The 25800-nt window shown below is 41.4% G+C and overlaps 1 protein-coding gene across 1 annotated transcript in view; it reads right to left on the reverse strand.

Moving 5' to 3' along the window:
• The window catches only part of dcc (DCC netrin 1 receptor), a 354845-nt gene that overhangs the window by 100634 nt on the left and 228411 nt on the right, over window positions 1-25800 (reverse strand). The window contains exons 12-16 of the mRNA XM_047372294.1: window positions 23818-23977; window positions 20256-20410; window positions 18467-18615; window positions 18250-18388; window positions 11017-11066 (exon numbers count right to left, since the gene is read on the reverse strand). Of these exons, the coding sequence (XP_047228250.1) occupies window positions 11017-11066; window positions 18250-18388; window positions 18467-18615; window positions 20256-20410; window positions 23818-23977 (653 nt within the window). The remainder of the gene's footprint in view (window positions 1-11016; window positions 11067-18249; window positions 18389-18466; window positions 18616-20255; window positions 20411-23817; window positions 23978-25800) is intronic.

Genomic DNA, 25800 nt, shown 5'->3' on the forward strand with positions numbered 1-25800 from the left:
GTGGAGCAGTGAGGGGCAAGCGAAGCCATGACCTCGTTTGCCACCTTCAAATGGGCACACAGCCTCCGTCGCTTTTAATTTTCCCAGCGAGGACACGAGCAAAATGCAGAGAGGTCTGCAAAAAGTAGATGAATAAAACGGGTAATAACCAACAGAAAGCGGAGGATCAGCATAACGAACGAGCAAAACAAGCAGTTGTTTAATAAGTCAAGAGAAAGTAATAAGAAATAAGGAAATATTCACTAAATTGTGTCATATGTAGAGATATACTTTACCAATAGGTATACATGTATAAATAGTTGTAACTATTTTCAGTGTAATTTGTTACTGAAAAATCAGGTAAAAACTAATTAAAAATAAAAAAAATATTTGAGTAACAGATCATGTAAAATTATTACCCATTTGGTAAGAATTTTTAAAAATAAGTAAATTTTAAGTTGGCAATAAGTAAAATAAAAACAGTACTAAAATCAATGATATATATAACAATAATATATACAGTATCCTCCAGAAGATTGGACAAACCTTTTCATTCAAAGAGTTGTCTTTATTTTCATGACTATGAATATTGTAGCTTCACACTGAAGGCATCCAAACTATGAATTAACACATGTGGAATTATATACTGAACAAAAAAGTGTGAAACAATTGAAAATATGTCTTATATTCTAGGTTCTTCAAAGTAGCCACCTTTTGCTTTGATTACTGCTCCACACACTCTTGGTATTCTGTTGATGAGCTTCAAGAGGTCGACCTGAAATGGTTTTCACTTCACAGGTGTGCCCTGTCAGGTGATGGTGTGGGGGTGCTTTGCTGGTGACACTGTTGGGGATTTATTCAAAATTGAAGGCATACTGAACCAGCATGGCTACCACAGCATCTTGCAGCAGCATGCTATTCCATCCGGTTTGCGTTTAGTTGGACCATCATTTATTTTTCAACAGGACAATGACCCCAAACACACCTCCAGGCTGTGTAAGGACTATTTGACCAAGAAGGAGAGTGATGGGGTGCTGCACCAGATGACCTGGTCTCCACAGTCACTGGACCTGAACCCAATTGAGATAGTTTGGGGTGAGCTGGACCGCAGAGTGAAGGCAAAAGGGCCAACAAGTGCTAAGCATCTCTGGGAACTCCTTCAAGACTGTTGGAAAACCATTTCAGGTGACGACCTCTTGAAGCTCATCAACAGAATACCAAGAGTGTGTGGAGCAGTAATCAAAGCAAAAGGTGGCTACTTTGAAGAACCTAGAATATAAGACATATTTTCAGTTGTTTCACACTTTTTTGTTCAGTATATAATTCCACATGTGTTAATTCATGGTTTGGATGCCTTCAGTGTGAAGCTACAATATTCATAGTCATGAAAATAAAGACAACTCTTTGAATGAGAAGATGTGTCCAAACTTTTGGACTGTACTGTACATATATAGATAACAATATTTGAAATTTATGATGTAGGGTTGTTTGGTTTTTGGTTTTCAGATCTGGTTATGCTTTTGCTTCATGTTTTTCTAGTTTGTGTTCAAGAGTCTCTGTTTTGCTCCAGTCACGTTTTGTTCTGTTAAGTTTATTCAGTTCACCTGCTTCAAGTTAATCGGTCTCCTTACTCCACCTGGTTTTCACGCCATATATTCACACCTGTTCTGTTAGTCTTCGTGGAAACATCTTTCACTTTCATGCTCATGTCTTGTTTTTTGATCATGCCATGCCTGTCTTGCCTGCCCGTTTGTTTTGTTCCTGAATAATTAGCTCTAAAATAAGCCTTTTATTTAATAAAAGCAAAATGAAAGAAATAACTAAATTCACTGTCACGTATCTATTAATACAAAATACTTAACGTTACTAGTAAGTATATAATAACTAACTAAATAAATATAAATAAACTTATTACTTGTTGGGTATGAAATCTTAAAGTAGAAAGAAAAAGTTTGCAACAATTATGTGATAATAAGGGTAACTACGGTGTGTACAGTAACTCCAAATAAGTAATAGCACTGAGGCTGTTTTTGAAGAATGCGTTCGGCACGCTAAAGGGTTTACTATGTGTACACGTTACAAGACGTCATTGTGCAACACAGCAGCAGATAGCTAAAGGCAGTTTAAAATTGCATGTCTTAGGTGTTCAGTTACTCTTCAAGTTGCGGAAGGTGACTGAGTGATAGTTTTCTTAGTGGGTAGCAGTTAGCATTAGCTTCTGCTAACTTTGATCTGTTTAGTGGTTTAGCCTCTGCTAATATTTTAGTTAGAGGAATACTGGCTAGCGAAGCTAACGTTTTAGTTATTTGCACTGGAAATAACTAATTATTGGAAGTAAGTAAATTATTTAATGAGTACTGAGGTATTGATTTGTTCCATTTTTACAAATGTATGTAATTAATAGGTAAATGTATGTAAGTCAGTATAAAACATCAGAAAGTAAATAAGACAAATGAAGGAATAAGTAGGTTATTAACAAGAAAGTCATAAATGAACATTAGAATGCACATATCTTTAGCTCAGTCCAATATATAAAACCTTCTAGTTTGCAGTAAGGAGACATTTTTTAAATGTAGGCAAAGGCAGAAAATATCAGAAATATAAAACAATGACAACATTTCTAAACTGCCTCCTCTCATAATCCTCTGGCATCCTTCACTGTTCTTCACACCAGAGGAAGAGAAACTCCAGGGGTGCTGATCCAAGAACTGAAAACCCCTATAGGTCTGGTGCATTTTATTTAGAAGTACGGCGGCTGTTATTGTATTTCCAGCTGTAGTCGGACTCTTTTTGCGAAAATCGATGGACGAAAACCTCTTTGAAATAAAAACAAAACTTGAAACTAGAATTATATCAGTGGGTTCCTCCTGATTTTTGTATGCGGGGCTGCTTGGTGAGCGCTGCATACAGAACGTCTCATCCACCTTGTAACCGACACACACACACACACACACACACACGCACACACACACACAAAGAACCATGTGGGTAAACAGTCCCTGAATTCAATCTGTGATTGTTTGTTCTTGTCCTCTGGGTGGAAACAGCAATCACATTGACTCTGTGTGTGTGTGTGTGTGTGTGTGTGTTAATGCCCTCTGGGTAAGAGGACCAATCACATAGAGGCCAGAATGTCTCCATTTGCTCAGTAGCATAACATTCAACAGCAGCGTACGCGCTCAGAAAACAAACAACTTTCTGGCTCTAGAATAACACATCGAACATATTCATTGAGTGGTGTTTGCAGACTCACTTCAACATGGGATCTGAATATCTGGAGTAAAATTCAAAATCGCAAATAACATACTTGTTTCCATTAGTGTTTTCTAACATAGCGGAAACAGCACACCTGGTATAGTTGATGCACAATAACAGTGTATGTTTACTAGCTCTAAAGGCTACAGGCTGATCTAAACAGGCTCCTTAGACGCCTCATGATGGTTTATTTATGGATTTCTAGAAGATGTCAGTCTTCTCTCCACCAGTACAGCTCTATAGCCTTGTAACCACCGATTCCTCCCAAATACCAACTTCCAATTTAACCAGTGCTGTCATGACAACATGGCTGCTCCCTCAACATCCAAAGTCCAGCACCTTGCAAAAGTATTCATACCTCTCTGACTAAAACCAAGAACTTTAATGTATTTTATCTGGATTTTATGTCACAGAACAGAAGGAAAGTGAAGCATTTTTTAAACCCTCTTCAAAAATAAAACTCTGAAAAGTGTGGCGTGCAACTATATTCATCCCCCTGACTGTATACTTTGTGGAACCACCCACTGCTGCAGGTCCAGCTGCAGGTCTTTTGGGGTTTGTCTCTACCAGCTTCAAACACCTAAAGACTAAACTTTTTGACTATTTTTCTTTGCAGAAGAGCTCAATCTTAGTCTGTTTGAATGCAGTTTTCTCTTCTCACAGGCTTTGAGTTGGATTTAGGTCTAGATTTTGACTAGGCCATGGGTTTTGTTGTCTACATATTATTTTTCTACATTTAACAGTAACTTTTTACAGTCTAACAGCATTTTTCTATTACAAGACAATATCTATAAATCTAAAAACAGCAGGTATCATGGATGCCAACATCATATCTCTTTTATATCTCATTGCAAATGAATGTAAATGGAATGTACAAGCCTGAAAGACAATAACAGGGAAAACTGAATCCATGTCATAGACAACATCACAGCCCATTGATCCAATTAAAGTTAATTAGGAGCTCTTCTCTCCCTGATGAGGTGGGAGGAGTTTCAGGTGGGCGCAGAAACAGATGTTGGACTCGTAGGAGGGGACGATGAATGGCAGTGACACGGATGATTTTGTGAGTTTTTAAACTCGGTGGGTTAATCCTCCCTTTAGGCTGATGACAAACAGCAGAAAGAGGAAATCAGGGATCATTAGCAGACTGTCAGAAGCAATGCAAGGATATGGAAGTAAAAATGAAACTGAAAAGAAGCTTTTAAAATACAGACTAACAGAATTATTTTAGGGCAAAAAAATTTATGAAATTAAAATATAACTCAAATAATTCAATGTAAAACAGATGATCTCACTGTGAGTGAATTATTTTACTAATAAAATGAACTATGCATGCAGATAGGAAATAGGGCTTAGTACAGAAAAACTTTTTTATTTCCTAATATTCATCAAATCTTGGACTGGTGGTTTCGATATGTGATCAGATTTTTGTCTGATCAGGATGCCTCCTGGGACCCTGGTTTTCCAGACATGTCCCACTGGGAAGACCCAGAGCTCGCTGGAAGCCTGGGAAGCCTTGGGATCCCCCAGAACGAGCTGAAGGTGGAGATCTGGGTTACCCTTCTGGACCTGATACCCCCGCGACCCAACCTCGGAGGAGCAGAAGACAATGGAGATATATATATAGGGAGAGCAGTGTCACTGAAAATTAAATAAATACTGTTATTAATAAATAATTAATAATTAATATATTTATTTATTTATTTATTACATAATGGTGTTTTATTTTGTAAAGCTACTTACGTATTTTAGGGACTTTTATTTTGTAACTTCAGACTTTTTATTTGATGTTTTAATATTTAAATGAGGGGGCGGGGTTTCCTCTGTGGGGCAACAGCAAACTTACCCAGAAATATGTAAAATAGCTTCACAAAATAAAACACCATTATGAAATAAATACATAAATAAATCTTGAACTAAATAATTAAATAAGCTACAGATTTATTTTTTAAATATTTATTTTGTTTTATTTTATTGGGATATTTATTTGTTTGATGACATATTCATTTATACCAGTCATTTCAGTCAGTCATTTTCTACCACTTATTCCATAGTGGGTCGCGGGGGAGCTGGTGCCTATCTCCAGCAGTCTATGGTGAGAGGTGGGGTACACCCTGGACAGGTCACCAGTCCATCGCAGGGCAACACACAAACAACCACACACACACTCATTCACACACCTAAGGGCAATTTAGAGAGACCAATTAACCTAACAGGCATGTCTTTGGACTGTGGGAGGAAGCCGGAGTACCCGGTGAGAACCCACGCATGCACGGGGAGAACATGCAAACTCCATGCAGAAAGACCCCTGCCGGGAATCGAACCCAGGACCTTCTTGCTGCAAGGCAACAGTGCTACCAACTGTGCCACCGTGCAGCCCCTCATTTATACCAGTATATATATATTTAATTTTGAATGAAACAGCTCCCTATATATATATATATATATATATATATATATATATATATATATGTTTAATTATAGATTATAGATATCCATTAATGTGTGAAGGCTTTAAAGGGTTGCTACTTTCCTTCCACCAGAGGAGGAGGTAAATGTTTTGACTTTTATTCAGATGTTCCTAGAATCCATTTCTGAAACAGACCGACAGCTGCAGGGACCTTAACCCAACTCTCCAGGGAATTCTGGGTAAAATCCCCACATCTCCAACATACTGTATACTCCTCTGCTGTATGTTCAACCAAGCGATCAACCACACACACACACACCCTCACAGTGGCAACTCCAGACTGCAGTAAAGTTTAGGAAAAATGTCACATTTGTCTCAAAAGTTGGTCTGACAGCAACAAACTTGACAAGAGCAGAAAGTTGTTTTTTTTCTCTCAGCATCGACTTGCAGAGAAACTGATTCAGGCAGGACCCACATACACAAACAGAGACGCACAACTGCAGTGCATGACGAAGACTGTGTGACAGCTGAAGAGCGATCTGCTGGATGCTGCAGCAGCTCGGAGAACATGCGACTGGGCAAAAATGATTACAGCTGCAGGTTGGATTCAAACCTGTTTTCTCTGTCATGATTCTTTTTTACTAGGAAGTCTGCAGACCAGCTGACTTCATCCACGTCAACGAGACAATAGAACATCTATTATAACCCACTGAGGAATCATTGATCTAACTTTGCTTGAGATGTTTCCTCAGCCCAGCTTTTACTTGTGAACTCTAAATGTCACACAGTCGCGGATCTTCCGCAGACAGCCGGGCCACCATCTCTAAGAGGTTTCTCCAACCAGTGGCTGCCCGAGATTGAGTCATGAAACCACAGGTGAGAGCTCTGTTAGGGATTCAGGAACTGAACTACCAGTAGATCCAAAGCTGCCACAGTTCCTGGTTTTAAATGGGTTCAAATAGTACCTTGGTTGTTAGGGTGTGCTTGCTGTCATTCTGACCCTGTTTAATTACCTTCTTACCATCATTGGAGTCTTCAAGGTCATCCCTGTCATTATCAGCTCTTTCTTTAAACAACCCCATGCTTTACCTGTCTGTTCAATAGATGTCCTGTGAGACTTAGATCTCATCATCTGTAGAAGTCCAGCAAGGTTATTCAGGTCTCTCTGTGGAACCTTGATTTCTTTTGGACTTTGTGGAGTGCTTGCCCCACACATAGAAGACAAACCACTAGCATGCTTGTTTTGGGAAGATTGCTGCAACACAATTGACCCAAAACTGGTATAAATACAAGTTTGCTCCTGTTAACCAAGCTCTACCAGCTTATTGCTGCCTGAAAATGGACTTTTGGGTCAGAAGCATAGGTTTCCTCTCAGGAACATCATCTGTCCTTTTGCACAAGACAGTCTCAGTCCAGATTATTGTAGAGATGCAGAGTACAGCTCTGCTTCTTCCACATCTCACATCCAGACTTTTTTTAAATGACCTACTTGTTTCTCACCTTGTCACACTGCGGAGTGACAACGCACTAAAATGGATCGCTCTAACAGGATGCAGAACACCCAGAACAGCAGGTTCTCCATACGTTAGATGGGGTCCTTGTTTTCCGCAGCTGAGGATGACATGAGTCGACTCATGGACTGACTACAGTTCCTCTTTAGCTCTTTCTCTGATGATGATTTTGAAGATTATTTGCAGTTGGATAAGTTTTATGTGAAAATGAGTTTTAGGACAAACAAATAATTAAAAGACCTGCGAGAAACAACTCAATAAGCAGTGAAGTCAGCAGAAAACTCAAACATATCCACAATAAGATTATTTAGAAATGAGAGGCGGAGAAAAGCAGGGTCCACTCTTGGAATAGGCCACATATGCAGAAGAAGCCCAACAGAATGCAAGATGTATTTTGTGGTAACTACAACTCAATATATAACATCTGTGTATCTGTTAACAGCTGAATCAAAACACCTCTGGGTGTATGTGTGAGCATGCTTGTTTATATAAAGTTTCTGTGAGAAGCCACAGATCTGCCCACCTGTACTCGAGACAGACACGGAGAAGATTGGAGCAACAGACACCCCCCACCCCACCCACCCAGACAAGAGCAGAGGAGAGCCTCAGGGGAACCACCCAGCAACCACAGCGCAGAAGCCAAAGGTAGCTCCAGCGATGAGCCCACAGGCCACGGCGGTAGCCGTCTACGCCAGAACAGATCCAGCCACGGACCCAGAGACTCGAGTATCCAGGGCTCATCACCCCCAAGCAGGGGCCTGACAGAGCCTCTGGCTGGTGGCTGCCTGGGGGGCCCAGGTCCTGCCAACACACTCCGAAGCAAACAGCCCCCGGACACCGAGAACCACCAATACACCAGCGGGCAGATACACCAGCCACCGGCAGGGAGTGTGAAGGGAAGAAAATGGGCCCCGCATTTAATGGGGGGCCTAAGATGATCCATGAGAGGGACCAGCCTCAAAACCCAACCTGACACAAAAACAGGCGCACACAATTACAATCACACGTTTCCACCCTCATGCATACACATAAAAATACTCACACCCACACAACCAACGTAAAGACACACAACAATAGACTTCGACACTCACTCGCACTCCCCATACATACTCTATACTCCCAGGTCCAGGTACCAATACCTCAGAGAGACAATCGGTCCCCAAATCCAGGAGCTGGTCCCCTTTCTTCCTGGGTGGAGACAGGCAGACCACCCGAGCACCAGTCCAGACTAGTCCCGACACCGCCCGGATCCAAACGACCCCAGCCCATACCCCGACCACCTGCCTAGACCCCGGCCCCCAACGACCCCTGTACTCCTTTAGAGAGGGTGCCACAAACAAAAAAGGGCTCCACCCGGTCCAAACACGCTCGCCAACCAGAGATGTCCCAGAACAAAAAAGTCCCGACCCCCCCCCAATGAATTCAGATCTCAGCCCCAAGAAACTTCAATGAACCCTAACATAAATTTCCCCACAGGGCCACCCTCAACCAGGACACAGATATCAAACACAAGCACCTGAGCCCACATGCCATAAATCCCCTCCTCACAGAGGCACACCCCCAACAGGAGAGCTGCACCCCCGAAAAGCCGACAAAGACACATCCATACAGTGCACGCTCCACACACCAAGAACCTCCAACGGAACCCCCTGATCCCACACCAAGATGGGACAAACTCACCCGGCAAGCAGTCTCTGGCTGGCGGCACATGCCAGGGCCTGACGGCTCCCACCATGCCCCCACAACCACACAAACATAAACACACCTCATCGTCACTTCAATGACAGTCGAGGGAGAAAGACCAAGGTCCACCGTCACCTCTCAGCCTATCCAAATGACCACACATCCAAAAAAATGTCACAACCCCCCCACCCCACATGCAGCCCTTATAGGGTGGCCGGGCTCAGAGATCCAAGAGGAGCCTGGAGGAGAGCTGCTGCTCCTCCATATTAAAAGGAGTCACCTGAGGTGGTCCAGGCACTTGATCAGGATGGGGGTCTTTTACTGTCATAGTGATGTATTCATATTTATTTTCACCCATTGAATAACCATTAATGGTCATGTATTAATTCATTAATTACTTTCTTCTGTTGGTTAATTAGCAGTTTGTTTACCATCTGTTCCTTATTAGTTCTTCCTGGTGTTTTTCAACAGCTAAGAAAAAAACAACGATTTTCAGCTACATAAAGGTCAGAGGTCAGAGTGGAATACCCGACAGAGGTTGAATTTGATGCTGAGAAACAGAACCGCCACCTGTGGCTTCATCCTGGTTTGTATTCTCTGTTTCCCCTCCAGTTCTCCCAGTTTATTGAAACTTTTATCAATCAAGCAGGTCTGACGCGTCCAGACGATCAGCTAAGAGCTGACCAACACAGAAATATATAAATCATGTGAGAGACAGAAAAAACAAGCAGACGGAAACTAAATGAGGTCGGCTCTCTGCAGACAGACTGAACCTCCTCTTTATGGGCATAAATTATGAGCTGCTATGCTAGTCTCTGAAAACATTCATCATCTCGTCTGCAGCTGCTCTCTGGAAAAAACATTTGATTAAAGAGGCCTGATTTTTCCTAATGGGGCTGCTAAAGTTTCAGCTAAACTTCGGACTGCGTTTTCCTCTTTAGCAAGATCACTGCTTGGAGATGTTTCTGCAGCGTTTGTCTGACAGATTTGACACAAAACCGAATATTGTTACCTGACCTTTTACTTCCAGCATTAGCTTTACCTCACATTCAGTCCATCTGAACTCCCCAAGTAAAACAGGCTTTGCAAACATCTGCCTTGCAAAATGAAATAAAAATATCAGGAAGATGTTTGTCTGAGGACCTCTGACCCAGTTCTCTGTTCTCCGAAGTAGCTGTTTGTTTTGTCTGGACAGAAAATGCCATTATTATAGTGTGAATCAGAGCATGAAGCAACATCGTCTTTTGTTCTCGTAGCACAAATCACATGAAGCAGGAAGTTAAAAGTATCCGAGCCGAGGAAAAGCAGGAAAAATGAGACGTATTCCTGCACATCAATCAGTAAAAATGAGGCCGGATCACTGGAGAGAAACCTCTGATTGATGAGCGTGCCACAGTTAAGTTATTGCTTCCTGAAAGCTAACGAGATCTGGAAAAACAACCTGATCTATCTGCAACAAGACTTGATGTTTCAGCTGATGTTTCAACTTCAGAGGTCCAGCAGACATCTTTAGATGTTGCTTCCTTGGCCCAGTAAATCATTTTAAAGTTATTTTATTTGCATTCATAGCTGTTGATGGCCTTGCCCTGCCTGTCGGAGCTGCTACATCCCTCCACACCCTCCAGATCCCTCAGGTCTGCTGACCACCTGAAGACAAAGCTTAAGCTCAGAGGAGACCGTGTTTTTACTGTAGCAGCTCCTAAATGATGGAATTAAATTACCTTCTCTTGGACATCAGGCAGGCATCTTCCCTGTCTGTTTTCTTCTTAAAACTCTTCTACCTGGCCTTTGACATCATCTGAGTAGTGGCAGCATCATGCTGTGGGCTGTCTTACTGGTACTGGATGTATTGCACAAAGTGGATAGAATAATGAAGGAGGACTGGTCCCCTGACTCTCCATCTTCAGTTCATTGTGATGTATGTGTATATTTGAGCCTGCACAGATCGTGTTGATCCTGTGTTGATTTCACAAAATAAACAATAAATTTAAACCTGTGCAACCTTCTTACAGTTGAACGTTGTATAAAAACAACAACTAAACAGTAAAAATCATTAAAAGCTCATAATTAACCGCATTTCGGCACATGATGAGTCCAGCTTCGACGTTATGTTTCATGATAGTCAGTCAGTCGGTCCAGCATCTGTCAGGTTAGTATGTAGGAGACATTTGGACTTACCCTGGACAGGACGACCTCTAAGGTGATGTTCTGAGGAGGAGCACTGGGCACTGCAGAGACACAAGCATCAAACACATTGACAGTTTCAGGCAGGGAAAATGAGACATTTATTCACTAAATAGGTTTATCTTTATATCCTGTCTGTCATAAAATGAATCCACCATAAAAGTTTGGGATTCATTTCCAGAGGTTCGTTGTCCTAGGAGTAATTTTACTGCACCAAACCTGTTTACTACATAATTCCATGTACACGTTTTGGACAATGAAACTGAAACACCTGGTTTTAGACCACAATCATTTATTAGTATGGTGTAGGGCCTCCTTTTGCGGCCAATACAGCATCAATTCATCTTGGGAATAACATAGACAAGTCCTGCACAGTGGTCAGAGGGATTTTAAGCCATTCTTCTTGCAGGATAGTGGCCAGGTCACTACGTGATACTGGTGGAGGAAAACGTTTCCTGACTCGCTCCTTCAAAACACCTCAAAGTGGCTCAATAATATTTAGATCTGGTGACTATGCAGGCCATGGGAGATGTTCAACTTCACTTTCATGTTCATCAAACCAATCTTTCACCAGTCTTGCTGTGTGTATTGGTGCATTGTCATCCTGATACACGGCACCGCCTTCAGGATACAATGTTTGAACCATTGGATGCACATGGTCCTCAAGAATGGTTCGGTAGTCCTTGGCAGTGACGCGCCCATCTAGCACAAGTATTGGGCCAAGGGAATGCCATGATATGGCAGCCCAAACCATCACTGATCCACCCCCATGCTTCACTCTGGGCATGCAACAGTCTGGGTGGTATGCTTCTTTGGGGCTTCTCCACACCGTAACTCTCCTGGATGTGGGGAAAACAGTAAAGGTGGACTCATCAGAGAACAATACATGTTTCACATTGTCCACAGCCAAAGATTTGCGCTCCTTGCACCATTGAAACCGACGTTTGGCATTGGCATGAGTGACCAAAGGTTTGGCTATAGTAGCCCGGCCGTGTATATTGACCCTGTGGAGCTCCTGACGGACAGTTCTGGTGGAAACAGGAGAGTTGAGGTGCACATTTAATTCTGCCGTGATTTGGGCAGCTGTGGTTTTATGTTTTTTGGATACAATCCGGGTTAGCACCAGAACATCCCTTTCAGACAGCTTCCTCTTGCGTCCACAGTTAATCCTGTTGGATGTGGTTCATCCTTCTTGGTGGTATGCTGGCATTACCCTGGATACCGTGGCTCTTGATACATCACAAAGACTTGCTGTCTTGGTCACAGATGCGCCAGCAAGATGTGCACCAACAATTTGTCCTCTTTTGAACTCTGGTATGTCACCCATAATGTTGTGTGCATTTCAATATTTTGAGTAAAATTGTGCTCTTACCCTGCTAATTGAACCTTCACACTCTGCTCTTACTGGTGCAATGTGCAATCAATGAAGACTGGTTACCAGGCTGGTCCAATTTAGCCATGAAACCTCCCACACTAAAATGACAGGTGTTTCAGTTTCATTGTCCAACCCCTGTATGTTCTTCATAGCTTTGTTGACTTTGGTGAGAATCTACAAAACAAATAGTCATGAAAATAAAGAGACCCATTAAGTAAGAAAGTGTATCTAAAACTTTTGACCAGTAGAGTAGATTATTGGTAAATATCAGTTAAAGGCCATTGCAACAACATAAATATTTAATATCGATATCGGACCAAATTTTCATATTGGTGCATCCCTAACTGAAGAAATACTCTGAAGTAGTAAAAAGTAACACAGAAGTAATAGACCTCTTGTTTGCATACAAGCTTTATTACTTTGATGTAATTTTCTATCTGAACATGTCATACAATTCTTAGGTGAGGTATAGATTTTTGTATGTCTGATGGCATCAGAGGCTTCAGGGTCGTAGCACTGCTGCCATGCAGCAAGAAGGTCCTGGTTTTGATTCCCGGCCAGTGGTCTTCTGCCTGGAGTTTGCAGGTTCTACCCATGCAAGCGTGGGTTTTTTCCAGTTACTATACCCACCTAAGTGAATAAAATAACAGTTTTCACAGCTGTGATTCATCTGCAGTCTTTGCAGCGAGCTTTGCAATTTAGCCAGAATGTTACATATACCAGACTGACCTTATGTTGTTTCATTTGCATTGTCTTTTTGTTTTAAAAAACAGAAGCAAAATTCAAGTTAAAAAATTCAAATAAAAAACAGAATTTGCTTCACTCTGAGACTCATGAATCTGTTTGAACTCTGGGTTAATCATTTGCATGCAGAGCATTTGTTGTCTGCAGCGGTTTGCACAACAGATGCTCTGAGCTTTGTCCCCTGATGCAGAAACCCACCTGGGAGTGTGTTTTATTTACTATTGAGGGGTGTGGGGGGGTATCTGTGTCAGGTGACAGCCGACTATGTCTGGCGTCAAATCACTGCCGTCAATCAGACCTCCTGACAGCTTCAGCTCAGACAGGTAGCAGATGGACTGATGCGGCGTTCAGCCTTAGAGAAACACCTAAAAAACAAAACCAGCACGGCGGCGCCACTGACTGCTGTCACAACGAGATCACAAAGTTCTGACCTGCAGCAATGTTTGTCCCTGCAGCTAAATTCAGGCTGGACTTGTCACTGGACGAAGGTGCAGAGTGAGGATGAGGAAGCTGGAGAACGGTGGACAGATTTATGCTTCTGTCCAGCACTATGTGATGTTCACATTAACAAACAGAGTGTCTCGTCTTTAGTGAGCTGTCCAATCAGATGCCTGATGGAGTATCTGCTGCTTATCAGCTCGTTCAGCTGCTTACTGTCTCTGTTTGTGGGTTTTATTGAGGATTCAATTAGCCAACGAGTCACAGTTATCGTGGCGGCACAGATGGTAGATCCACAAAACGTTCCTGTGTGTCGGTTATTACTCATCGTGTTTATAGGCCGACTGCAGAGAGACAGACATCCCCCACCCATCCCACCACTCTTCTTCTGTGAAAGTTTATTAACGACAGCTCTGAACACCTGTCAGCGGCTGAGCGTTCGGGACGTCGTGACGACTGGGGGCTGTTATCTGGTTCTGACGGATGGAAGAAAGAGCATCTGAACATAAAACTGGTCCCTGGGATTGTTTCACTGCTGGAACATATCAACAGAGTTTAGATTCAGATGCTCAGTGTGATCCTTTAATTCTAGGGATTTTATACATAAGGACCTATAAAAACTGATGTGATTTTGACCCGGTTCCACAATGATTTAACTCCAATGGTACAAACACACAACAGAACAACAATGATGGAGCAGACATGGAAAACATGTGACCTCTAGAAGTGCTATCTTAAGGTTCCAACACAGCATTTCAGTCATGCTGAGGTGTGGACTTTGTGAATGAATGTTAATTAAATCATTAAAAAAACAGATGAAACACATTTTTTGGTTCAACTTCACCACCACACCTAGGCCTGATTACTGCCTTACTTGCAGAATCAAGAAATCACTTAAACAGATCCTGTCTGACAACATGAAGTATGCTAAAATATGTCAAAAAGTAACACATCATGACCCAATCTGAGAAAGTTGAAGAACAGATGAGAAAGAAAGTCACTGACATCTATCAGTCTGGAAAACATCACAAAACCATTTGTGGAATGCGTGCGGCCCGTTACATCTGGTGTAAAACTAACAGCATTTCAGAACCAGAACATCATAACACGAATGACTTCCTGTAACTGATGGGGCCCAGAATTCTGGCAGAAAATACTGAAATATAATGACCATCTGACCATCAGATACTGGATTGTGTGACGCTCACATGGGTTCTGCAGCACAATTATCCAAAGCACACCAACAGGTCCACCTCTGAAAGGCTCACAGAGAAAGTGACCTAGTCAAAGACTGGAATCTAAATCCAGTTAAGACGCTGAATTAAATCATGAATGAATTCAGTAAAGCAGAGTGGGTCAACATTCCTCCACAATGATGTTAAAGACTTAGTGCCAGGTGTCACAGATACTTGATGGCAGCTTCTGCTGCCAAGGGAGGAAGAACCAGTTATTAGGTTTAGGAGGGGTGATTACTTTTCACGTAGAGCCAGGTTGGTTTGGACAGATTTTGTCCTTTAATAAATTAAGTGATCATCTGAAAACCTGCCTTTCTGTATTTACTCAGTTTATTTTTTGTGATATATTGTGTGATGATCTAGAACAACAGAATAAAGCTAAAAGGATTAAATCTGTTTTCTTAACACTGCAGATATCCATGCTTACATGCTGGTTAGCTAGTTAGAGTGCTAGTTTAAGTGCTAACATATGAATTGTGTAGTAAGATATCAGGCTAAGTTACTACCAAAAAAGTTAGGTAGTTAGACCCCATCATGAACCCACTGCCACCACCCTCCAACCAGCACCCAAATGCACAGCCGCTATGACCTCATGAGGAAGTACAGTGGATGCTGAAATCCTTCACAAAAGGAGGATTTCAGAAAAACTCTCAAGTCTTCAATATGTTCTCAATACGTTCCTGAAGATCTGACCAAGATCCCACCAAGACCCTGTGAAGAGACCATCCCATCTGCGTTCTGACGGATCTTTGACACTGTAGTGGTGTGCATGAAAGAACTTTAAGTTACTCTATATGAATAAAGTTGAGTAAATGTGAACACAGTCAGGTTTGAAACATTTATATTTTTGGCTTTGGTTTATGTCTCTAATAGTTTGCTTTACTTAGATTCTGGAATATTTTACAAGTTTCGACCTCCGTTAACGAGCTTCTCAGCTCCTCTGGTTCCTCTCTCTGCTCCGACAAACATGAGACTGAACTCTGTGAGTGTTTGTTTGGGAGGGAAGAAGTGTGTGTGGACTCCATTAATGTGTCAGGCTGAGGGGCTAAAATGAAGCCGCTCCCTCTCCTCTCAGGCTTAATTAAAGACCGCCAAGTCCCCTAATGAAATTCCTGACAGCAGGGAGGGCTGTGAGAGGAGCTAAAGAGGCTCCTGCTGCTGCTCGCTGCTTCTCACACACAAACACACACAGAGCCAGGTAATAAGCAGCACCTGGTCCAATAGCTCAACTCCTCCTAGGTAACTGGGACCAGTACAAACCAGTCAGGCTCACAGAGATGCTTTTTACTTCCTAATCTTCCTTTGGTGTTCAGGTTACAAATTTCAAAAATGTCTATTTTTCAACACTAATGGGTCCTTTCTAAAAATGTATACAGTATATTTTTGTTCTGTTAACTTGTAGATAATCTTATTTTGCACAAAGACAGCAAAGATACACTGCCTGACCAAAAAACAGTTGCCACCTGGATTTAACTAATAGGTACCAGCCTCCCATTGGATAATTACTGCAGGGGCGATTATGTTTCAGTTAGCAACAACTTATTTAACTCCAACTGGTGCAATAGGTTGCTTCTCATTTCTTAAACAACCATGTCTAAAGACCCATCCTGTGGTTGTGGAAAAGAGGTCAGCTTGTTTCAGAAAGGTCAAATCATTGGCAGACATCAAGTAGAGAAAACATCTAAGGAGATTGCAGAAACTACCAAAACTGGGTTAAGAAGTGTCCAACGCATTATTAAAAACTGGAAGGATAGTGGGGACCCATCGTCTTGGAGGACGAAATGTGGCCGGAAAAAATCCTGAATGATCGTGATCGGCGATCACTTAAACGTTTGGTGAAATCAAATCAAAGAAAAACAACAGTAGAACACTGGGCTATGTTTAATAGTGAAAGTAAGAGCATTTCCACACACACAATGCAAAGGAAACTCAAGGGATTGGGACTGAACAGCTGTGTAGCCTTAAGAAAACCTCTAATCAGTGAGGCTAACTGGAAAAAAAGGCTTCAATTAGCTAGGGAGCATAAAGATTGGACTGTGGAGCAATGGAAGAAGGTCATATGGTCTGAGTCCAGATTTACCCTGTTCCAGAGTGATGGGGGCATCAGGGTGAGAAGAGAGGCAGGTGAAGTGATGCACCCATCATGTCTAGTGCCTACTGTACCAGCCTGTAGGGGCAGGGCTATGATCTGGGGTTGCTGCAGGTGGTCAGGTCTGGGTTCAGCAACAATGTGTTCAAAGAATGAGGTCAGCTGACTACCTGAATATACTGAATGACCAGGTTATTCCATCAATGGATCTTTTCTTCCATGATGGCACGGGCATATTCCAAGATGACAATGCCAGGATTCATCGGACTCGAACTGTGAAAGAGTGGTTCAGGGAGCTTGAGACATCATTCTAACACATGGATTGGCCACCAGAGTCCAGACCTTAACCCTTTTGAGAGTCTTCGGGATGTGCAGGAGAAGGTTTTGACTCTACCATCATCAATACAAGATCTTGGTGAAAAATGAATGCAACACTGGGTGGAAATAAATCTTAAGACATTGCAGAAGCTTATCGAAACAAAGCCACAGCGAATGTGTGTCGTAATCAAAGCTAAAGGCGGTTCAACAAAATATTAGAGTGTGTGATCTTTTTTTTGGCCAGGCAGTGTATTTACACACCTTAAACTTTCCCACATTTTGTCATGTTCCAACTACAGTCTACAAGATATTTATTAGGATTTTATGGGACAGACCAACGCAAGGCAGAGCAGAATGTCAAGTGGAAAAAAAATAATTAATCATTTTCAACCTTTTTATCCAAATAAAAATCTGAAAAGTGTGGCATGCATTTGCATTCTGCCCCCTTTACTCTGTTACTCTGAAATAAATGCAGTTGAAAGGACAACCATCACTTATGCTCTCTACTCAGATTTTTTTATATTTTTGTGCCTACATGCGAAATGCGACATGCAAGGGAAGCAGACCATATGGTGAAACATGGTGTTGGCAGTATCATGCTATGGGAATGCTTCAGTTCTTCCAGGAAGCTGGTCAGAGTTAGTGGAAAGATAGGTTGCAGGGTACTAGAGACTTCTTCATGTTGGTTTGACTTAAAATCCCAACAAAATAAAGTGAAGTTTGTAGTTTTAATGACAAAACGACAAAATGTTTAGTGAGTTGGATTACTTTTTCAAGAGACCTGAAGGTTTTTAGCCCAACCCTGAGATTATTTGTACATGAAGTTCTGAAAGGCAGAAGAAGTGGATCTATCGTATATTAACATCTAATAGGAAGGAGTTGAAACAGAACTAGAAAATCAGATAAAATATTTAAAAAATATGCATTTTGGAAAATATAGACAGAACTTTGGTGATTTGAGCCACCATGCTAATCTGCTAATGTCAGCAGATTAAAGGAAATGACTAACTGGGTGGGTGTAGGCTCACCGTCTGACTGGGTCGTCACGCTGACGCTCTCAGAGGCGGTTCCCGGTCCGTACCTGTTGATGGCCAAAACCCGAACCGTGTATTCTGTGAACCGGTTGAGTCCGTCCATCTTGTAGTTGAGCCCACTCACCTCCACACTCTGAACACAGACAGAGCAGTGACACAAACTGTCCTCACCACTAAAACCAATCTGTAGATATCTCTGTCCATCCCTCACCTGCTCCTTTCCGGACGGGCTCTCGGTCCACAGCAGTCTGTAACCCAGCACGGGTCCGTTTGGAAGGCTTGGGGGCTCCCAGCTCACCTGGATGGATGTCGGAGATAGAGCTAGGGCTCGGAGAGACTCCACCCTGCTGGGAACCTGAACTATGGGGACACGAAGAGACAAAGCAGCTCTAACAAGGATGGAAGAACTGTAAAGATGTGTGAAACTGGCTGAAACTTCACAGGTTTAATTGCATCATTGGTTTAACATCTAGTAGTAAAGGTATGCAGTAAATTCTCTTCAGTGTTCGTTTCTGCAGGAAACTGCTATTTGCCATCAATTTGACATAGTTTTATCGATTTAAGCCCTAAATCTACAGTTTAAGATCCAACGGAGAGAGTCTGGTTTTCAGGTTCAACCAGTGAGCTTCTTGATAAACTTTAAGATTCTTTGAACATTTGCATAGACCATCCAGGGTCCAGAATCCTCTCTGATCCTCTCTTATCCTCAGCATTTCTACAGGGTTTTGGTCTGGGTCTGACATGGGCATGGGAGGAGCTTGATTTAGTTTCTGCTGACCCATTTGTTTGTTGATGTGTCCAAATATTTGTATCATTTCCATGCTAAAAGACCATTCCAGCTTTCTGGCAGAGGAGACCAGATTTTGTCCTGATATTTCAGAGTTCATGTTGCCATGCACTGTAAAAAGCCTTCAAGGGCCCACAGCATCACACATCCTCACCGTACTTCACAGTGAGCATTACCTTTTTAGATCAAACCCTCCTGGAGTGTTTGTTGGACTGTAGATGCCATCCTGTGGTTGTTATGGTGACTTGTTGACCCAAATAAGTCACTCTTTGTTGCAGTTCTCTAGCAGTGAGCGTCAGAGATTTTTTAATCTCTCCTACCATCGTCCTCACTGTGAGCGGTAGAAGATAAACCTGGGTCCTCGTCTGGCTGCCTGTCACAGTTCTGACTATTTTAAACCACTGGTGTCAAACTCCAGTCTTCAAGGGCTGATGTCCTGCAAATGTTAGATGTTACTCCACATCCACACCCCTGAATCCCATAATTAGGTCATGAGCAGGGCTCTGCAGAAGTTGAATGCATGAGGAGGTAATTCAGTCCTTTAATTCAAAGGTTGCAGGACACAGACCTTCGAGGACACTTTATTTATTGTTCTGACTGTAGATATCTGCAGGTTTAGGTCAGGAGCTGTTTTACTGCAGCCATTTCCTGATTTATGAAGATCAACACACACTTACATTACTTGAATGGGATGTTCTCTGGTCTGTTCCCTTTATGAGAGCAGCTAAGAGAAATGGGCGTGTGTGTCATGTTTGTCATGGTTCCTGCTGTGTTTGTAGATCAACACATCTACCTTGCCTGACAGCATGCTCTCTCATCTTACCCATGCTGAAGATGTTGTTGTTATGAGATTTCGAGGCCAATGAAGGCATGAACTCAAATTAAAGGTAACATTTTTTGCATTTTTAACAATTGTTATCATGAGTTTATTTAAATGATTTCTTCACATTTTTACTGAGGATCAGGTTTTAATATTTGGTCTGTTGTTGTTTACTTTGTAACTGAATCAAGCAGAATGGATGTTGATGCCAGGTCTTAACAGGGTCTGACTGGAAACCTCAAACACTAAAATCAAAACAATTAAAGCCAAATAAATTCTGTTAGTTTAGGACGGTTGGAAAATGAACCTTTTTCTAGACACCTTGCTGTCTAGAAGGCACAATACTGAAGCTAAAGGAAATCCTCGTGATGGGTAAAACATCCGTGTTCTTACGGTCGGGTTTGGTGGCGATCCTGAGGGGGGCGGAGCTTTCTCCAGGCCCCGCCTCATTGTACGCAACCACTCTGAAGCTGTAGGTCTCCTCGGGTTTCAGGTTGGAAACCGTCAGCTCCAGCGACTCTGGCTCTGACACGTTCACTGACCTCTCCCTGTGATGGGAAAACACATTGTCATGAATAAAAGGTTTTCGTCCTTTCTTTGCAACAATGGAGATAATCTGAATGTTAATCAGCTGTAATCTGTGTAATCCTCCTGAGTCTGCAGATAATCTACAGATTTAAACGCCTCCTCAGCCTCTGGACTGATCACCTGATCAGAGACGAGCTGCAGCGACAACAATCATCAGATTTCCACCAAAGCATCAAGCTGTGATTCAGTTAGAGGAGAAGAAAGCTTCACAGGTTTGCTGAAGCAAAAGTTACAGAAAACGACTTAAACCTTTTTTATTTCCACTTGTTATTTAGCTTGAATTTCGACAGAATCTAGAATTAGCTGAAAACAGTGAGAAATGCTCCAAAATAAGCAAAGATTCCCACTTTTATACATTTATTCAATGTAAGGTTGTAGTTTGTTCTCTTGTTTCCTTTGAACACATCTATTGACAAGAGACACTGTCTAAATGTTGAATAAATATAAAACATCAATGAATAAATACTTCCTGCATGTTGACGGAGTTCCTCAGGAAACTCCACTCAGAGAGGAAAGATCCAACCAACAGGCTGAAAGGTTCGATGAATTGTGTTTATCCTCTAAGTGGAGTCTGCCGGGAATGAAAAACCCTCCACTGATGCAAAGAGACCCACCGTCACTTGGTTCTTCTCATGTCACTGATTCTTCTAGAAGAACCAGTCTTAGACTTTCAGTTTACTGTTTCCAGGATAAAGATCTTTCCTCATTAATTAGATCATTTCCCTGTGGTTCCTTCCAGGAAGTAGTTTTATGTACATCTCTGATCATTAATTCCAGTTTTTTCATTTAAAACATAAAAGTGTGTCCTAAATGATTTTTCTGATCATTCAAGAGAAAAGAAGGAATAAAAATAAAAGAATCAACATATTTCCAATGAAATGGTGAATGATGGTAATTTGCTGCTCTCTGACATTTGAAATAAAATTACTATGAAATGTAAGACGTGTAACAAACCAGAAAATGTAAACATATTTTTATCCCCAGATTCCTCTGCAGGCTGTTTCCATTAAACTGTCAATATTTTCTCAACAACTGAGAACAAAAATGTTTTTCCTCCCTGTCTACCTCCGCTCTCATTTTCTAAAAGTTATTGGTGCTGAAAAATCAGTGTCTGGATTGTCCTGCAAGTCACTGAAACTGACAAAACCTTTGCCTCCGCTCCCTCTGTTAATCAGGAGAACCGACACCGTCTCTTTATCGCTTCCTTTCAAGACAGAACTTCACAGACTCTTCCTTTGCTTCCCACAGTTTTAAATCTCTGCAGGCTGGGTGTGGAGCCATCAGCTGCTCTCTTAAACATCACATGATCCAACAAAGTGGTCGACCCAAGTGTTCAGAATCGCTCCATGCAGCAGAAGTTTGACCTGAGCGAATAACTGTCATCTCTACTGTTTGTGCACAAGCTGCATTGTTTTAAAAGTTAAAGACTCAAGGGTTTTTCTTGTTCGCTGCAAGATAAGATCTGGGGTCATTTATGAACCCATCATTTGAGCTGTATTTAATTATGATTTTATGTAACCGACCAACACCAGAGCTGTTAGGTGGAGTAAAAGGGAAATCAAACAAATTAATTTAAAATCTGAAAAGTGCGGCATGTTCTGTATTCAGCCCCCCTGACTTAGAGCCCCCTTTCTCTGCAGGTCTAGATGCAGGAAGCTCAGTTTTTAAGTCTTGCTACAGATTCAGTTAGGTTTAGATCTGTACTTTGACTAGGCCATTCTAACACATGAATCTACTTTGATCTAAAGCATTTCATTGTGTCTCTGACTGTTAGTTCAGGATGGTTGTCCTGCTGGAAGGTGAACCTCCAACCCCGTTTTAAATCTTCTCCAACAGGTTTTCTTCCAGGTTTGTTCTGGACTTAGCTCCATTCATCTTCAACTCATCCATCAACTCTAACCAGCTTCTCTGTCCCGCAGCATGATGCTGCCAGCATCATGTATTGAGGATGATGTGCGATGTTAGGTTTCCCACCACAAACGGTAGACCAAATCATTCACTGAAACACATGTGGACAATTTGCTGCACTGGACTTTATTTAGGGGTATCCTAGTGAAGGGGGCTGAATACAGACTCTGATTTTTAATTTACACACTATGTATAATTTAAATTTTTCACTGTTATGAACCACTTTCTGGTTCTGCTGGAGGTGTCTTCCTGTTAAAAGGGAGTTTTTCCTCTCCACTGTCTCTACATGCATGCTCAGTATGAGGGATTGCTGCAAAGTCAACACCAGTGACTGTCCACTGTCTCTACATGCTCATCCAGGAGGAGTGAATGCTGCAAGTCACTGACTGGATGCAATCTGCTGGGTTTCCTTAGATAGAAAAACTTTTTATCCAATTTGAATAAATAACTGAATCTGACTGAACTGTTCAATGGTTACGATTAATTGGAATATATGAACCTGACTGTTGTGAAGAACCTTGAGACGACATGTGTTGTGAATTGGTGCTATATGAATAAACTGAATTGAATTGTTCAATCACATCAAATCTTAATAAAATAAAAAGACAATTGTTTTGTAGGAAAATGTCAAAATTGTCAGGGGGCATGAACACTTCTGGTAGCCACTGTAACAGTTTTAATGTTGTACCAACCGGAGTGATAAATGGGTAAAAATGGCTGAGAATGTTAGCCCAAGACCCCGACTGGGAACCCAGCTGTATCGTTTTCTGTGAAGCAACCCAAACCAGCAGAATCTGGCTGGAGGCATCACTCCATGGACATTTTTCCTTGCTATGAAGGTTAGTTTAAAGTTTAATACTGAGGAAAAAGTCCTGTATTTTGTGAAGAAGCTGTTTGTGTTTATTCTGTATGTGTGTGCAGGGCTGCTTGAGAACGCCAGCACATTAATTCATCTATTGTACAATAACATCACACCTCATAAAAATAAAACAATAACTGACAGAGATGGAGAGCTGATTTGTTATTTATTCCTGATAATCGGGTGGTGCTCTGACTCTGTAATTTGTAATGATTATTAATAGCTAATCATAGTGAAAGATATTGTTGCACAACAAATGCCAACTCGTTTTCCGTTTGAAGGATTCATCCTTTTAGTCAGGTTGTACCAGCACCACCACTGACCTTGCCAAGGAAAGGTTTATATTTATCTCAGTCCATAAAACCAATACCTCTAGGAATAGAGCCAGGTAAAATGCTTGGAGATGGACGTTGTTTTACCCTGCCTAGATTATTGGCGTTGGCATGTTGAAGCGTATCTGGACACAAGTCACCTTAGATGTTTCAAAGACTAAGAAACTGATGATGGCTGCTGTGATTTTGTGACGCAAAATCTAAAACCAGATATAACAAAAAAACAAGTTAGGGCAAATAAAGAACAAAAAACCTAATCTCATCTTACCTCTCAACTCCTTCCTGTGAGAAGTAAACGCCGTACGTCTGCACGCCTCCTCCAGTCTCCTTTGGGGCGTGCCAGCTGAGCCGGACGAATCGGCTGGACACTAGGACAGGGACCAGGTCGCGGGGGGCAGAGGGAAGGGCAACGCCTGGGCTGGGGGACACTGGTGGGGGATCAGAGGAGGAGGAGTAAGTCAAAGGGGTGCCAGAAGGAGGAAGAGGAGGAGTGAGGGCGGGGCTGTACTTAGTGGGTGTGGCCTCTGTTAACAGTTCATCCAGACGGGAGGAAGGGAGGATGAGTGGGAGGGAGAAGAAGCAAGAACGGAGGACGACAAAGGGGAGGTGCGGGAAGCAAGCAAGGGAGACAGCGCAAAGAAAAATAAAAAAGCAAAGGACAGATGACATGAGCAGATAAGGAACGTAAAAACATGAAAGAGACAAGAAGGAAGAGAAGGAGGAAGAAGAGTGGTAAAGAAGATCACAGGCCAGAAAAAAAGCAGCAGAGCATTTGACGAGTTCTTCAATCAACACTTATCTAGGAAGACAAAGTATTAATAACAGAAAATTACTACAGACTGAAACAACATTTAAATGCTAAAATAAATCCAAGATACAAGATGAGTCTACATCTAAAGATTAACTAAATAAAGACAAATATGTGACTTTGGTTCTCCAACTATTGTTTATCCTGGATCACTGTAACATATAGCATTTTAGCACATTGTTGTTAATACCTTGCTAATATTAGCATATGCTAACAAAAACATTAGTGTTACACTAACATGTGCATGCAAACATTCATGGTAATGTAACTAACATAAACACAGCCACATGCCAGCACTAACAAAGGTATGCTAACATTAATAAATAACATAAAAAACTAGCAGGCTAACATTCATCTTAGTGTTACTCTAACATAAATATTACAACAGCATGTGCTAATACTAATATAAGCATTCTCACATTATTGTGAAGTGTTAAACTTACAAATAATACGCTAGCAAATGCTAATACAGTAACATCTTCTACTAGTAGCATGGTTAAGATAAATGTAACAGAAATTACACCAGCACATGGTAATGCTAATATTAGCATGAAAACACTAGTCCTACAGTAATTTTAACAATAGGGGTAAAATAACACATTAACATTATCAGCATGAAAAACATTATTGCTAGTATCATACCAGCAAAAATTACAAAAGCAGATACTTACACTGATATATTTAGGCTAGCTTCATGTTAGTGTTAATCTTACATAAACATAAAACTAGCACATGCTGACATTAACATTAGAATGTTAACAATAACCTTAGTGTAACACATTTCACTGAAACATGCTAACAAAACACTGTCAAAAAACATGAAGCACTAACTTAAACTAACCCTGAGCATGCTAACATTAATATTAGTGTCACGCTCACTAACTTTAGCATTTACACTAAAATTAACATGACACCAATGCAGGCTAAAATGATGAAATATTATTGATAAATTAACAGATTAAATCACTAACATTAGATTGATATTTAAATAATATATATTATTTCACATATTCATGCTCATTTTTCTAAAAACGAAAACTGTCAGATCGCGAGGTTCAGCTAAAGAGCAAATGTTGCTTAATAGTTATTGTGCTTGGAGATTTGAATGAAGTCTCAACATCATAACGTTATGACATCAGCATTAGCATGCTAACATTAACACACTAATGTGTATGATAGCTTTTGTATGCTAATTCTAGAATTTACAATTTTATCTTTACATTAACATTAGTGCCACACTATCTAATTGCTAACATCAATTTTAGCAGTAGCATGCTAATGTTAGCATTAGCATGCTCTCAATTCAGCTCAGGGTGCGGTGGTCTATGATCCATTCTGATTCATGGGATGTACAACTTCTGAACACTTTTCTTGTAGCATGTGAGGGATGTCTTCTGCATCTTCATCTGCCTCACTACTTGTTGTTTTGATCAGATACTCAAA

Source organism: Girardinichthys multiradiatus, chromosome 8, assembly GCF_021462225.1.
Source record: "Girardinichthys multiradiatus isolate DD_20200921_A chromosome 8, DD_fGirMul_XY1, whole genome shotgun sequence".
NCBI lineage: Eukaryota > Metazoa > Chordata > Actinopteri > Cyprinodontiformes > Goodeidae > Girardinichthys > Girardinichthys multiradiatus.